Source organism: Catharus ustulatus, chromosome 12 (genome assembly GCF_009819885.2).
Source record: "Catharus ustulatus isolate bCatUst1 chromosome 12, bCatUst1.pri.v2, whole genome shotgun sequence".
NCBI lineage: Eukaryota > Metazoa > Chordata > Aves > Passeriformes > Turdidae > Catharus > Catharus ustulatus.
Genome location: NC_046232.1, coordinates 20,537,137 through 20,552,723, shown reverse-complemented (window position 1 = coordinate 20,552,723; position 15,587 = coordinate 20,537,137). Strand labels below are relative to the sequence as shown.

Here is a 15,587-nt window from a genome sequence, read left to right as displayed (position 1 = left end):
TCAGTTATTCACATTATTAAATCAGTTATTCAGATTATTAAATCAATTATTCAGATTATTGTATCCAAGTTATTCAGATTATCAAATCAGAGTTATTCATCTTATTAAATCAGTTATTCAGATTATTAAATCAGAGTTATTCAGATTATTACATCCAAATTATCCAGATTATTACATCTAAATTATTCAGATTATTAAATCAGAGTTACTCATCTTATTAAATCAGTTATTCAGATTATTAAATCAGAGTTATTCAGATTATTACATCCAAATTATCCAGATTATTACATCTAAATCATTCAGATTATTAAATCAGAGTTATTCAGATTATTAAATCAGTTTTTCAGATTATGACTTCCAAATTATTCATATTATTAAATCCAAGTGGGTATTTGCAATCAGCAATTTCTGAACATCAGCTCCACTCCCTTTTCCTCCTTTTTGAGAGAATTTTTATCAACCCAAGCCCAACCTGCACACTCAGTGACACACTGAAATATCTTTATATATATATATATAAAAAAATCTTTATATATATAAAAAATAAATATTTGGAGTAACACTTCCAAGCTAATGGAACACTCATTTTCCCAGGGGGATTTCAGAAGATTTTAAGCACAAAAAGAAGAGAATTTCAGCTGCTCTCTGTCCCCAAAATTTAAATAAATCAGGTAAACTTCTCCCAATTCTTAAATAAATTTGGGGTAACTTCTCCCATTTCCACCAGAATCACTTTTAGGGAATAAAAAATCAACTTACTGGACAGAGGAGAGACACTCTCAAGCTGGTTGTTGCTATTTCACTGTCTGGGTCAGCAGTTAGTTTCTCTTTAACTGGGATTTAAAGAAGAAAAAGTTTATTTTAGGTTAATTTGGACATGAATTGGATGATACAGAAATAAAAGAAATTCTGTGGTAAGCTTTGAATTCAAGACTCCCAAAATGTTTTTATGTCTTTACATGCACCTGACCATTATTTAATATTTAACAGCACATTATTTCACTTCAAATTAAAGTTGTTAAATTGTGAACAGCTCTCACATGGAGAGGCACCACCACAAACCCAAAATCCCCATAAAATTATTTCAAACTGAAAAGCAAAGTGAGCAACAGGAACCAGCAGCACCTGAGAAAACCTGAGCTTGAAATCCCTGCAGTGAAATACTGAAATGTGAATTTCTGCACTTTTTCACCCTCTATTTTTATTTGTTTCAATGGTAAAATGAACAAACCAAACTCATTTTATTCCTGCTCTGAGAACCAACAATTTCATTTTCACCTTCTGGAGCAGCAGCCAGAGTAGAATTTTGTGCATTTAAATCATCAAACTGCATCAGGACAAATTAAAGCCCAGCACTTTTATTTTATTTAGTGCTGGACTCATTTCTTCCCTTCTGGAGAAGGTGCAACCCCAGATCTGAGCATTGAAAAGTGATTAAAAAGTGATTAAAAAGTGATCAGGTGCTGGGATTTTCCTCTTTTCCCTGAAAACCAAAGCCACAGCACTTTTTGCTGGCTTTTTTATGCCACAAACTTTCACCAGTTTATTGTCAGAGGAAATAAAAAAGCAGCAAATTCAGGAGCTCTGTGCCAAGAAAATAAAAAATTCCCAATTTTTTTGCTGCTCCAACCCCAGGGTGAGCCCTGAGATACTCAGTGCCCACTTCAATACTTGTGCTATTTATTCTGCATTAATTTTCACAATTCTTCATTTCTGAAAAAGGTGCAACCCCAGATTTGAGCACTAAAAAGTGATTAAAAATTGATCAGGTGCTGGGATTTTCTTCCTCTCCCTGCAAACCAAAGCTGCAGCTCTGTGCCAAGGGAATAAAAAATTCCCAAATTTTTTGCTGCTCCAGCCCCAGGGTGAGCCCTGAGATACTCAATGCCCACTTCAATACTTGTGCTATTTATTCTACATTCATTTTTACATTTCCTCCCTTCTGCAGAAGTTACAACCCCAGATCTGAGCATTAAAAAGTGATTAAAAAGTGATCAGGTGCTGGGATTTTTCCCCCTCTCCCTGCAAACCAAAGCTGCAGCTCTGTGCCAAGGGAATAAAAAATTCCAAATTTGCTGCCCAGCTCCAGCCTGAGCTGCCCAGTGCAGAAACACAGTTGTGCCATTCTGCACAAACAAAGCCAGGATGGCTGAGCTCAAAGAGATTCTCTTGCATTTTTCCCCTGACAGTGTCAACAGGGTTCCTGGACTGGCTCCTAGTGCAAACAAAGGCTCTGAGTCTCTGAATTGGAGCTGCACACAAAGAGCAGCACTATCAGATTCCCAAAGCCCACAGGGCTCTAGGAAGTCCAAAGCTTGCTTAGCACAGTTCTAATTGCAAAGTGATTTTTTCCTTTTTTTAAAGAAGCCCAGCACACACATACTCAGTGGTTTAACTCAGATTTAACTATAAAGTGATTTTTTTGGTTTTTTCAGCAGCCCAGCACACACATACTCATTGCCCTGGTCAGCACAGCTCTAATTGCAAAGTGATTTTTTCCCTTTTTAAAGAAACCCAGCACACACAAACTCAGTGCTCTGGTTAACTCAGTTCTAACTATAAAGTGATTTTTTTTTGGTTTTTCAGCAGCCCAGCACACACATACTCAGTGCTCTGGTCAGCACAGTTCTAACTATAAAGTGATTTTTATTCCCATTTTTCAGCATCCCAGCACACACATACTCAGTGCCCTGCTTAACTCAGTTCTAACTATAAAGTGATTTTTTCCCATTTTTCAGCAGCCCAGCACACACATACTCAGTGGTTTAACTTAGATTTAACTATAAAGTGATTTTTTTGTTTTTTCAGCAGCCCAGCACACACATACTCAGTGCCCTGGTTAACTCAGATTTAACTATAAAGTGATTTTTTCCCATTTTTCAGCAGCCCAGCACACACATACTCAGTGGTTTAACTCAGTCCTAACTATAAAGTGATTTTTTTGTTTTTTCAGCAGCCCAGCACACACATACTCAGTGCCCTGGAGTGATCTGGGTTCCGGATTCCCTTGGCCCGCAACCGCTGCAGCAGCACCGTGGAGGAGAGCTGCTTCACCAGGTACACTGCCATGGAATAGTTCTGGAAAACACCAAAAACACCAGAATAAATACCAAAATATCAGAGAAAATATCAAAAATATCAGAGAAAACTCTGTGCAGCACAGCCAGCCTGCACAGTTTATGGCACTGCAAGGAGCTGCTTCACCAGGTGCACTGCCATGGAATAGTTCTGGAAAACACCAAAAATATCAGAATAAACACCAAAATATCAGAGAAAATTCTGTCTGAAATACAGACAGACTGCACAGTTTATGGCACTGCAAGGAGCTGCTTCACCAGGTGCACTGTCATGGAATAGTTCTGGAAATATCAAAAACCATCAGAATAAATACCAAAATATCAGAGCAAACCCTGTGTGCAGCCCTGGACAGGACCCAGATTGTTATGGAATGGCAGAGCACTGCACTGGTGTCAGTATATTTAATTTTATATGGATAATATATTTAATTTTATAAGGATAATGTTCAGTATTGGTGCCAATACATTTAATTCTACACAGATAATGTTCAGCACTGCACTGGTGTCAGTAAATTTAATTTTATATTGATACTGTTCAGTATTGGTGTCAGTATATTTAATTTTATAGGGATAATATTCAGCACTGCACTTGTATCAGTATATTTAATTTTATATGGACAATATTCAGCACTGCATTGGTGTCAGCATATTTAATTTTACATGGATAATGCTCAGCACTGCACTGGTATCAGTATATTTAATTTTATATTGATAATGTTCAGTATTGGTGTCAGTATATTTAATTTTACACAGATAATGCTCAGCACTGCACTGGTGTCAGAGCATTTAAGTAAAGTTATCAGCCTAAATATGATCAGATTTTTTTCCTTTTTAAAAATAAAAGCTCATTTTGTTTTCAAAACGGGAAAATTTGCAGCGCTGCCTCATCCAAAGCTGCAGCACCTGCAGTGTCTGGAAGCACTGGGCACCTTTTCCTTCCTTCCATTGTCTCTGAAATGAGAATTTCATCAGCAAGGCAGGGCAGGGGCAGAACCCAACACAGCTCAGGTGAACTTCCCTCCTGGAATGAATTCTGGAGCTCTCATTTCTGTTATCATCTCCAAAAAAAATCAGGTTATAAATGTCTTTCTAAAAATGTCACTCAGCAGCAACAGCCCTGCACCCCCAGCACAGAAAAACACTGCTGCCTTCACTTGTTTGTTTAATGCCTCAATTAGGAGAGGAGTTAGAAAAATGCTAATTAACGTTGGGAAATTATTTACTGACAGCTTGAATCTACAAAGGCAGGGGCTTGCCCAAGGCATCTTGTACAGAAGGCTCTGGAAGCAGATTGTGGAGAAATCAAAAGGTGGGGAGCACAGTTGGGACAAGAACTCATTCTTGAGGGGAAACTCAAAATTTGTGCTACACAGGCACAGCCAAATATAAAATAATTCTTCACATTTCACTGTCAAAGTCTTGAAAAATCAAATTATTATCATGGGCCTTAAAGAATCAATTAAGGAAGGATTGTGTATTAAGGAATCATTTAGGAATGATTTTATCTAGAGGTATCATTTAGGAAGGATTTTATCTTGAGGAATCATTTAGGAAAGACTGGTTTTTGTTTTTTGTAGAATTCCAGGATGGTTTGGGTTGGAAAGGATCTCAAATCCCATCCAGCTCCCACCATCCCAGGCTGTTCCAAGCCTCTCCTACCTGGCTTTGGACAATTCTGGGATTGTGTAATAATTCACTTCATTCCCCCAAAATGTTCTTTATAACTGGTTCATCTGTGGAACCTGAGAGCCAGCCAGTTCCCAAGGGATTGTCTCAAACTTCCTGTCCCTAAATCCTGAATTCTGAGCAGCACCCAGGGTCCATCCCCTGCACAGAGTGCAAACCCAACCTGGCTGATTTTAAACAGATACCTCATCAGATAAAACAGGATTTTTTTTCCTAACCAAAGTCACTCAGCCACCCTTTATCCCATCCCCTGAATGGAGATTGTTTTCCATCCAGAAATCCATCACAAAATCCCATCCTGATGTTCCAGAACTATTGTGCCTGAATGGAGTGTAAGCATTTTTTTTATTTTTTTTTTTTCCCACGCTGGGCTTTGCAAATTCTTGGCCAAAGTTTCACCTCAGGACAATTCTGGGCACTTCTAAAAGCAGGGTGGGGGCAGTGGCAGCAGCACAGGGTGCCCCTGGAATGCCCACCCAGCAGCTTTGCTGCCAGCACTGAAAGCAGCTCAGGAATTCATGGGCTCATTGATTGAAGTCACTTTTTGTAGCACGTTCCAGATTTCATCAGGCCGGTGGAACTGCGGCGATTTTCTAACAAAAAAATGTCCCACAGGGACAAAAAAATGTCCCACAGAGACAAAAAAATGTCCCACAGCCACAAAAAATGATAAAAACATGAAGGATAAGGAGAGAAATGTAAAAAAGGTCAATGGAATCACTTGGGTTGTGCTGGTTTTTTTTTTTAGCGTTTCATTTCTTCAATTTCTTCTCCCATCTCTCTGTTTGCCTTTCTGCCCTGATTTCAGGAATTCAGTGGGATAATTCTGGCAAGTTTTGGTCCTTTCCTTCCCTGATTTCAGGAATTCAGTGGGATAATTCTGTCAAGTTTTGGTGTTTTTCACTGCACCTCATTTCACCTCAGTACATTTGGTTGTAGTCACTCCATTTGCAAATTTTCTGTTTTTTAAACTGCATTTTATTTGCCCACATCTCCTCTCCAGAGTGGCTGCTCCACTTGGTTCTCTGATTCCAAGATTTCATTTCCTGAAAGGAAGAATTTCAGGAAATTTCCTGAATTTCAGGAAGAATTTCTTTTCAGGAGAGGGCATTAAAGAAATCTTGTGATTTCAGAGCAAATCAACTGGACAAGTTTTGGTTCACTTCCCACTTTTATTGCTTTCACTTCCTTTCTGATTTTTCTTTTCCTTCCATTTCTTCTCCTGTCTCTCTGTTTACCTTTCTTCCTTGATTTCAGGAATTCACTGGGATAATTTTGGCAACTTTAGGTCCTTTCCTTCCCTGAGTTCAGGAATTCACTGGGATAATTCTGGCAAGTTTTGCTCCTTTCCTTCCCTGATTTCAGGAATTCACTGGGGATAATTTTGGCAAGTTCTGGTCCTTTCCTTCCCTGATTTCAGGAATTCACTGGAATAATTTTGGCAAGTTCTGGTCCTTTCCTTCCCTGATTTCAGGAATTCACTGGGGATAATTTTGGCAAGTTTTGGTCCTTTCCTTCCCTGAGTTCAGGAATTCACTGGGATAATTTTGCCCCTTTCCATGTCGGTACATTTGGTTGTAGCCACTCCATTTACAAACTGTGTCCCCACTCACAGCTCCAAAGGAGCTCTGTGTCACCCACTCCTTGCAAACCCAAGAGCTTCAAAGTCTGAATTTTTTCCCAATTAAACCAAGTAAAGGTTTAGAGGATGCCTGGATCTCTTTATCCAAGTCCCAAACGAGGAGGGAGCGAAGGTGAGGGATCAGCACACCCCAGATCCAGCTGGAATCCCAGCTGGACAAGGACACTGTGGCTACCCCAGCAAGGATTTCCTGCCCAGATGATGCCAAAGAGAGAAGGGAGACTCACTCTGCCAATCTCTGCAGTCCAGGACACCACGATGGTGTTGGGGACCGTGGTGGACAGGCGCACGAGTGAGGTAATGTTGATTGGTCGGCTGGGGCGCTTTGGTTCTACTCCGTTTTTGGTTGGTGGCAGGTAACCCTAAAAAAACAAAATATTTCAGCTCTCAGAAACAAGAATCTCACAGTTTTTCTGCCTCCTGTCCCCTCCCCATACAGCTGGACCAGGCTCTGTGTTTAATTCAAAGAGAGAAGATAAAATATTGAGCGATTTTAGAAATCCAAAATCCTAACCCTGCCCCAAATATTACCCAGAATATAATCCCAGAATATTAAAAGGAATTTTGCCACCTCTGCTGTCTCAGCAAAGCTAAACACAAACAGAAAAACCCCAAAGTTTGGACCAGAGTTTCTAAAATTCAATCCTTTTTTTCTCTGCTCATTTAATATTTCTAAATAAGTGATCTTGAAAAGAGGTTTTCCATATTAACTTCTGGATCTACTGGCTAAAACAAATTACTTGATGTTTTCTATTCATTCCAGAAGCTCCAGAATGTGAAAACAAAGCCTGGGATAAATGTTCTGGCAGGTAATTCCTAATCATGCATCCCAAAAAGTGCATTAAAGGAAGATTTTACTCACTGGAAGGCTGCACGGTTTCGCATTGACTTTCACACACAGATTGGGTGGGAAGTGATCTTCTTGTGGACAACTGGTTTCTGACAAACAAAACCTGAAAGCAAAGAGCTGCCATCATCTTTCAAAGTGATTTAAAGAGCATCTCTTCCTAGAAGGAATTGTTTATCCACTGAGCTATGAAATCACGACAGATCTTGCTAAACACAGCCCTCAAACACCATCACAGAGCAGGAAAACCCCCCAAAATCCCCCCAAAATCCCTCCAAAACCCCAATGGTTCAAGCAGGCTGGAGGCTCCTCCCCACAATCCTTGAATCCCAATTTTTTTCCTGCCTTTTCTCCAGCCTGACCTCCCCACATAAAACCAATGTGTGACAAATGACATTTTCCACTGTCCCGGTTGAGTTTCAGGCACTGCTGAGCACAGCCAAGGAATCCTCAGGGCTCTGATGTTGGATTTATTTATTTCAAGTTCAAAGAGGTGTTTTTTGTGCACAGGACACACCCTTCCTGCTCCCAGCCCAGCTCATGGACAATGAGAATTCCAAGGAGCAGCAAAAACCTCTCAGCTCCCCTGGGTTCCTGCCAGGGACCTGCCCCATCCCTGCCCAATCCAAGAGGGGTTTTTGTTTTCCCTCATTCCCTCCTCATCCACCCCAGCTGGCTGACACAGAGAATTTAATCCAATTTATGATTGATTAAAAACCCCCAAATTAACCAGGATGCTGATCCCAAAGTATCCAAAGAAAATTATCTTGGAATCTCTGTCCATGGATTTTCCATCCCATCCCAGCTGGCTGAGACAGAGAATTTAAACAATTTATGATTGATTAAAAACCCCCAAATAAAGCAGGATGTTGATCCCAAAGTACCCAAAGAAGCAGATCTTGGAATCTCTGTCCATGAATTTTCCATCCCACCTTACCTGGCTGAGACAGAGAATTTATCCCATTTATAACTGATTAAAAACCCCCAAATTAACCAGGTTGGTGATTCCCAAAGAAGCAGATCTTGGAATTCCTGCTCATGGATTTTCCATCCCACCCCTCCCAGATGAGACAGAGAATTTAAACAATTTATGATTGATTAAAAACCCCCAAATTAACCAGGATGGTGATCCCAAAGTACCCAAAGAAAAAGATCTTGGAATTCCTACTCATGGATTTTCCATCCCACCCCACCTGGCTGACACAGAGAATTTAATCCATTTATGATTGATTAAAAACCCCAAATTAACCAGGATGTTGATCCCAAAGTACCCAAAGAAAGTTATCTTGGAATTTCTGCCCATGGATTTTCCATCCCACCCCACCTGGTCGACAAAGAAGATTTAATCCATTTATGATTAATTAAAACCCCCAAATTAACCAGGATGTTGATTCCCAAAGAAGCAGATCTTGGAATTCCTGCTAGGAAAAACAACCCTTGGATTTTCCAGCCCCAAACATTCACTGACAAGAAAATCAAGCAGGATGAGGCTTTGTCCATGCAGGAATTCCCAACCTGCTGGGAAAATTGGGAATAAATAAATTTATTTAGAGAAATCCTAAAAACCAACAGGCAATAAAATCCCTACCTTAGCTGGACCTGTACTGTGAAGTCACATTTGGTCCCAGAAATATCCCTGGAAAGAACAGAACTTGGGTTAAAAATCCTGGGTTTAGCAAGGTTCCTCAATATTGTGAGAAAGATTCTTCAAGAAGTTCAATTTATGGAAATCATTTCTTTTTTTGACACAAAAAATTCACATTTTCAGGTCTATGGAATGGACACCAGACTTTGCTGCTCCTGCTCAAACCACCCTCAAAGAGAGTTTAAAAGGAAGAATTTTTTTTTTTTTTGAGGTAAATAAATAAGTTCTGACCTCCAATTTTGTGGGGTTTTTTTTGGGTTGGGTTTTTTTGTTTTTTTTTTTTTTTTGTTGTTGTTGTTCTTGCTTGTTTTTTGGGTTTTTTTGTGGGTTTTTTGTTTCTTTATGGGGTTTTTTTTTGTTTTGTTGATTTGGTTTTTAGTATATCATAAAGAAAATTCTGATGGATGACCACAAAGTCCCAACTTTATAACGAATTAACAAACTGATGAATTAAATAAATTAATTAATTGGTGGCAAAAAGAGCTGCAGGAAGCAGAATTCTGGATTTTTAGGCAGCTCAATCCCAAATAAACCCACCCAAAACCCAATGATGGCATTGAATTCTCTCCTCCCCATACAGAAAAAATAAATTAAAAAAAAAAAAAAAATCCCCCAGAGGAGTTTTCTCTTCCCATGTGCAGGTCAGAAAAAGGAACATTCCCCTGGGAAGGTTTTTCCTGATGTGGAAAAGGAGAATTTAAAAGGGGAATTTCCCTGGAGAGGTTTTTTGCTGGTGTAGAAATGTGAATTTTTCTGGGGAGGTTTTTGTTGGTGTGAGAAAGGGGAATTTAAAAGGGGAATTTCCCTGGGAAGGTTTTTCCTGGAGTGGAAAGCTGCCCTTTTTGGGTGAATATTTGTGTTTTTCCTCACTCACATGGAGCTGCTGATCTGCTGCACTTGCTGCGGCGTCAGCGCGAAGGCAAAGCAGGTTTCCCGAAATCTCTGGCTGTTGTCTGAGGCTGCAAGAGAGAGCAGAGAGCATCAAACACAGCCAGGAAAACAAAAAAAATTATAATTTGTATTGGATTACAATACAGGATGTGACCAAAAGTATCTGTTCTGTCACCATCTGTTGAGGGTGGGGCAGTGATCCTGATCTCTGTGGGAGATATTCTGCTAATGGGCATCCATTGAAACCAGCTGGGGCAGTGTTCTTTATCTCATGGGATATCTCCTGTTCATGGCCATGTTTATAAACCAGCTGGGGCAGTGTTCTTTATCTCATGGGATATCTCCTGTTCATGGCCATGGTTTATAAACCAGCTGGGGCAGTGTTCTTTATCTCATGGGATATCTCCTGTTCATGGCCATGTTTATAAACCAGCTGGGGCAGTGTTCTTTATCTCATGGGATATCTCCTGTTCATGGCCATGTTTATAAACCAGCTGGGGCAGTGTTCTTTATCTTTTCACAACCCATCCTTCCTCCAGCCAGTCATTTTCTGCTCATGGCCATTGAGTCCCACTGTGGCACTGATAAAATTACTGCATCCCATTGGGAGTTGCTCCAGCCAGGGGGAAGAGCCCAACATTTCTTACCAAGATAAAAACAGAGGGTTTGGGACACTAAGGGAGCCCCTTTCTCCACTGGACTCCAGAGGAAAACCGGATTTCTCCACATCCCCACTGGAGCTCTGGAGGGAAACTGCACCTTGTACAGGAGCACTGCTCCAGCTGAGCCACATCTGTCACTGCAGGAGGATGCAGCCACCATGGAATGGGACTGCTGCCAACACCCTGCCTGACGGGTGTCAGGCTGTACTCTGACTGTGTCAGGGTTTGGGGTTTGTTCTTTGTAGTACTGTATTTCTATTTTAATTTCCCTAGTAAAGAACTGTTATTCCTAATTCCCATATCTTTGCCTGAGAGCCCCTTGATTTCAAAATTATAATAATTTGGAGGGAGGGGGTTTCCATTCTCCATTTCAAAGAGAAGCTCCTGCCCTTCTCAGCAGACACCTGTCCTCCAAATCAGAACATAATTAAACACAATTAAATCAACTTTTTCTGGCCAGCCCAGCAGTACCAGCCACAGCTGGCTCTGAATGGAGGGAGCTGCCATTGAGAGGCTCCTGTAAATTAAAAATACAATGAGAACAAACTGGATGTGCCTGTGAGGTGAACATTAAAATGGGGATGGAGATGTGGAGGCAAATCAAGGTTTTTTTTATGGCTGGAATTGAATGGCAAACATGCTCTGGTATTATAAATAAATAAGTAAATAAATAAAGAAATAAGTAAATAAATAAATAAATAAATAAATATTGTAAATAAATAAATAAATATTAAATAACACTCTTAGGATTTCCTATCAATTGCTTTTTTAATTTCCCTCAGTTCCCCAGATCTTGGCTGGAATTGAATGGCAAACATGCTCTGATATTAAATAAAAATTTATTTATTTATTTATTTATTATTGTAATTGAATGGCAAACTTGCTCTGATATTAAATAAAACGAAATAAAAATTAATTAAATAATTAATTAATTAACAATCTTAGGATTTCCCATCAATCACTTTTTCATTTCCCTCAGTGCCCCAGATCTTGGCCTGTAAAAGTTCAGAGGGGCTGAAGCACAGCACTGGGACATCTCACATTTCAATTGGATTTTTATGGGCACCAAAAAGATCCAAAATGAGCCAAGAACTCGTGAGATGTGCAGCTGTAAAATCTGATTTTGGGTTTTTGAGCCTTTGCACTCGGTGCTCCAGAAGCAAGCAGGGCTCAAGGGTGCTGGAAATGAATGTGAAATAGCTCTGAAATTGTGGTTTTAGCTAAAACACAGCTTTTCACAGCAATGAAAAGGGTTTTTTAAATAATAAATGAAAAGAAAGCACCATCTCCCCACAGCACACACTCATCAGAACACTCTGAATGAAAAGCTGCTTAGAAGATGCATTTCAATCTCATAATTCTTAATAATTTTATAATTATTCATGCATTAAACACTGGATAAATTCCCTATTTTTTGGTTTACTATATTGCACTTCCTGACTCATCCTGTGAGAGCTGAGTGAATATTTCAGGGGGAGAATGGAGAGATTTTGTTCCAAGCAGAGTGTGGATAATTTTAATTAAAATTACTCTATATTAAAATAAAACAATCAATAACCATATTAGTTAAATTTGTGATACCTCTCAAAATAAAAACCTAATATAACTCAAATCCCTAAACATTTCCAAAATTATATAATCCCTAAACATTTTTAAAATTTAGTGCCTTTCTATTCCCTAAACTTATTTATCTTATTACCCAAAAATATTATTCAAAAATAATCCCAATAATATTCTTGACACGTAATTTCTACAATAAAAAACTCAAATTAAAATAACTATTATCCTTAAAAGTTTATAAAAGTACTGAAATGTATTCCAAATATATATAATTTATAATTTTTTGTTCTACCCTAAACCAAACAAACATGATTAAGTTGGAACCAACAACAGCAAAGGCATTGATTGAGTGTAAATATTCCAGTAGTAACCTTCCAAAATCCCATTTTAAAATTTTTTTCCTGCATGACACTGCCCCAAAACCCTTCCATTTATCCCATTATTTATTTTTAAATTTCATTTATTGTATATAATTATTTCTTTATTCCAATTATTTGCTGCTGTGGATGAGGAGGAACAAGGAACATGAAGTTTCTTTGAGAAAGAATTCAGTTTTATAAATAACTTCCTTTTTTTTTTTTTTTTAAATGCATCCATTTCCTCCCTGCCAGCACAATGTCTGCAGGAAACATAGCCACAATGTGGACAATTCACAATGAAAATCTGCTTTTTCCCCATTTGCTCTTCCATACAATTTCACACCTATTTTTAGCTGTAAATGGCCAGATCACAATTACAAACTCTAATTAACAAAAGCTGAATTAGCAGAGCAATGAGGGAATTCCAGTTGTTATTTCCTGCTTTTCCATGGGTTTATCTGCTGGCTGGGTTTTTCTTCAAGGTGTTATTTGTTTTAATCTAGAAATTGTCAATTTTGGCTTCATTAGGAAAGTTCTGGAAGGTTTTTGGGAACTTTTGGTGTGAACTCAATTTTATTAATTAAAAACTGCTGACTAACTAATGCCACCTTCATTTAAAGCTCAATCATCAAGCAGCCACCAAAATTCCTCAGATTTTCCAACCCAAACTTTTCCCCTTCCCACTTTTTTTTCTTTTTTCAGCTCCAATTTAGGGAATCCAGCAGGGAGATGGGAGAACTGGAAATGTGTGCAGCAGGAAAATTGTGACAAAGTTTGGACCAAAGGCTCTAAAATTCTGCCACCCCCTGCTCTCCACCCCAATTTGTGGGATTACCACGGGAGCAGGGCCAAACAGATGAAATCTGATTTTTTTGGTGGTTTTCTCCAATCCTCTCCCTTATCATCTTTCTGTGCTCATATCTAGATCTGCTTACCCTACAAATGATGTGTGAAAATCCTACATTAAACAGAGCTCATCCAGCAGCTTTGCCATTAAAAACTGAATTTCCACGTTTATCTCTCTCTATTCCCACAGATCTGAGATTTTCCAGTTGGAAATTTGGAATTTCAGAGTGCAGAAAAGCTGACAGATTTCTATTATCTGCTGTGTTTAAAACACCAAACAGATCCTGGCAAGCCAAGCACATAATTTACTTTTAAAAGTTCTGGAGGATGATTAAAACCAGAAAAAAAAATCATTTTAGACAATAAAACGGCTACAAACACAACAAAGATCATTATTTCACAAAAGAAAGGTAAAAATAGATCTGCAATTGAAAAGCAAGAGGATGAAAATAGAATTTCTAATCCAATAAAGCTGGAATCAAGCCAGGACAGAATTAATGTGGAATTCTTCAGAAAGATGCCAGGAATGGGTTTGGGGGGCTGGGTTTGTTGTTTCTTTTCCATAACTATGATTTATTAAATATTAAAATGTTTTCTTTAGCACTGTGAATGCAACAGAGCTTGGGAGAGTCAAGAGTTCAAAATGCCTAAAAAAATCAGAATTTCTTCTCCCCAAGTTTTCTTCTCCTAATTCCAGCATTTCCTGAATTATTCCAGGCTTAGCTCACTCCAGGATTGGTACAGATTAACTGAGGGATAAAATTCTGCCTTGTTGGTTGTGGATTTCCTTAAACATTGCACTGAGGTAAAAAGTTTTCTAAATTTGAGGGAAAACTGCTTTAATATATGGCATTCACTGGGCCAAAACACTTGAAATCATATAGGAACATATATATAAATTAAAAAAAAAAAATAGAAATATAAAAAATATATCAACAAATGTATAAAATATTAAGATATAAAAGTATATAGAAATATATAAAATAGAAAATACAGAAATATATGAATAAGTATAAATGTATAAATAAATATATAGAATATATAAAATATATAAAATAGAAAATACAGAAATATATGAATATGTATAAATATATAAATATATAAATAGAATATACAAATATATAAATCTACAAATACATAGTAAATAAATAGAAAAATTTCAAAAATATAGAAAAATAATAAAAATAAAAAATTTTAAAATTTTAAAAAATAAAAATAAATAAAAGTCCAGACTGTATATACAAAAATAAATATATAAATATATGTATATCCACACAACCAACAGATCACCTACTTAATAAACAAAAATGATACAAAAAAAGCCATTTTCTATTAATTCTGCTCTTTATTTTGGAAAACCCCTCCAGCACCAGAGTGAAAAAAAAAAAACCAAGAACCCAGCTTGAGTGGCTGCATTTTCTACAGCTCTAAAAATATTCTGTTCCACCTCACCAGTACCCAGGGCTAAAAATAGCCACACAATCTTTCTGCAGTAAAACACCTCTTGCTGTCTTGAGAAAAAGCCACTCTGAATTTCCAGCCAGGCACAGGCACCTTCCAACCTTCCATCAATTTTTTTTGGTATCAGGGAGTTGAGGTGGGGATGTTCTGATGCAACCTGAGCTTCATCTTCCCATCATCATCATCACCAATTATTCAATATTGAAGGGAAGATATTAAAGTGAGGCTTGGACTGAAATTCAACTTGAATTATCTAAGATATCATTAAATGGGCCCACTTCCAATGATTCCCAATAACTGTGTTTATTTCTAAAAGCAAAAATAATTTTTTTGGAATAAGGAAGAGGATGAGGAGCAGAGGAAATTTTTGCTGCATGCTGTAAGAAAAACAAGAGATGCCTAATTGGTTATTCACCAACCTAATGGTCTGGATTAGATAAATCTGTCCAAATATTAACCAGAAATAAGGAAGAGCTGCCTGGGGAAGGGAGCTGAGTCTGGGGTTTGGGGTGAAAATCAGGAGAAGTTTTTGGGGTCTGGGGGAACTCCCCAGCTATGGGGACATTGCCAAGGCTGCCACAGCTCCAGGAGTATTTGGGATTTTGGGGTCTGTGCAGGGCCAGGAGCTGGACTGGATCATCCTTCCCAGCCCAGGATATTCCCCAGTTCTTGTTTTCCCTCCCCAGTTCTTGTTTTCCCTCTCCAGCCAGGGGAGATTCCTCATTTTGCTTTTCCATCACATCCATTCAACTTCAACCCTCTGTTTTTTCACCACTGCTGAAAATTCAACATCCTCCTCCCAGCCAGGCCAAAACTGAGCTGAGATGAAGGCACAGAAAACATCTGAGCCCTGAAGATGTTAAAATTCAGAGGGGATTTGAATCCAAAGCTGCAGGAAACGCAGCCACAAC

The 15,587-nt window shown here is 38.4% G+C and overlaps 1 protein-coding gene across 1 annotated transcript in view; it reads right to left on the bottom strand.

Annotated features, from left to right (window-relative positions):
* The window catches only part of PIAS1 (protein inhibitor of activated STAT 1), a 56,816-nt gene that overhangs the window by 8,380 nt on the left and 32,849 nt on the right, over positions 1-15,587 (bottom strand). The window contains exons 3-8 of the mRNA XM_033070872.1: positions 9,772-9,856; positions 8,841-8,888; positions 7,268-7,358; positions 6,633-6,767; positions 2,973-3,078; positions 760-833 (exon numbers count right to left, since the gene is read on the bottom strand). Coding sequence (XP_032926763.1) covers positions 760-833; positions 2,973-3,078; positions 6,633-6,767; positions 7,268-7,358; positions 8,841-8,888; positions 9,772-9,856 — 539 coding nt within the window. The remainder of the gene's footprint in view (positions 1-759; positions 834-2,972; positions 3,079-6,632; positions 6,768-7,267; positions 7,359-8,840; positions 8,889-9,771; positions 9,857-15,587) is intronic.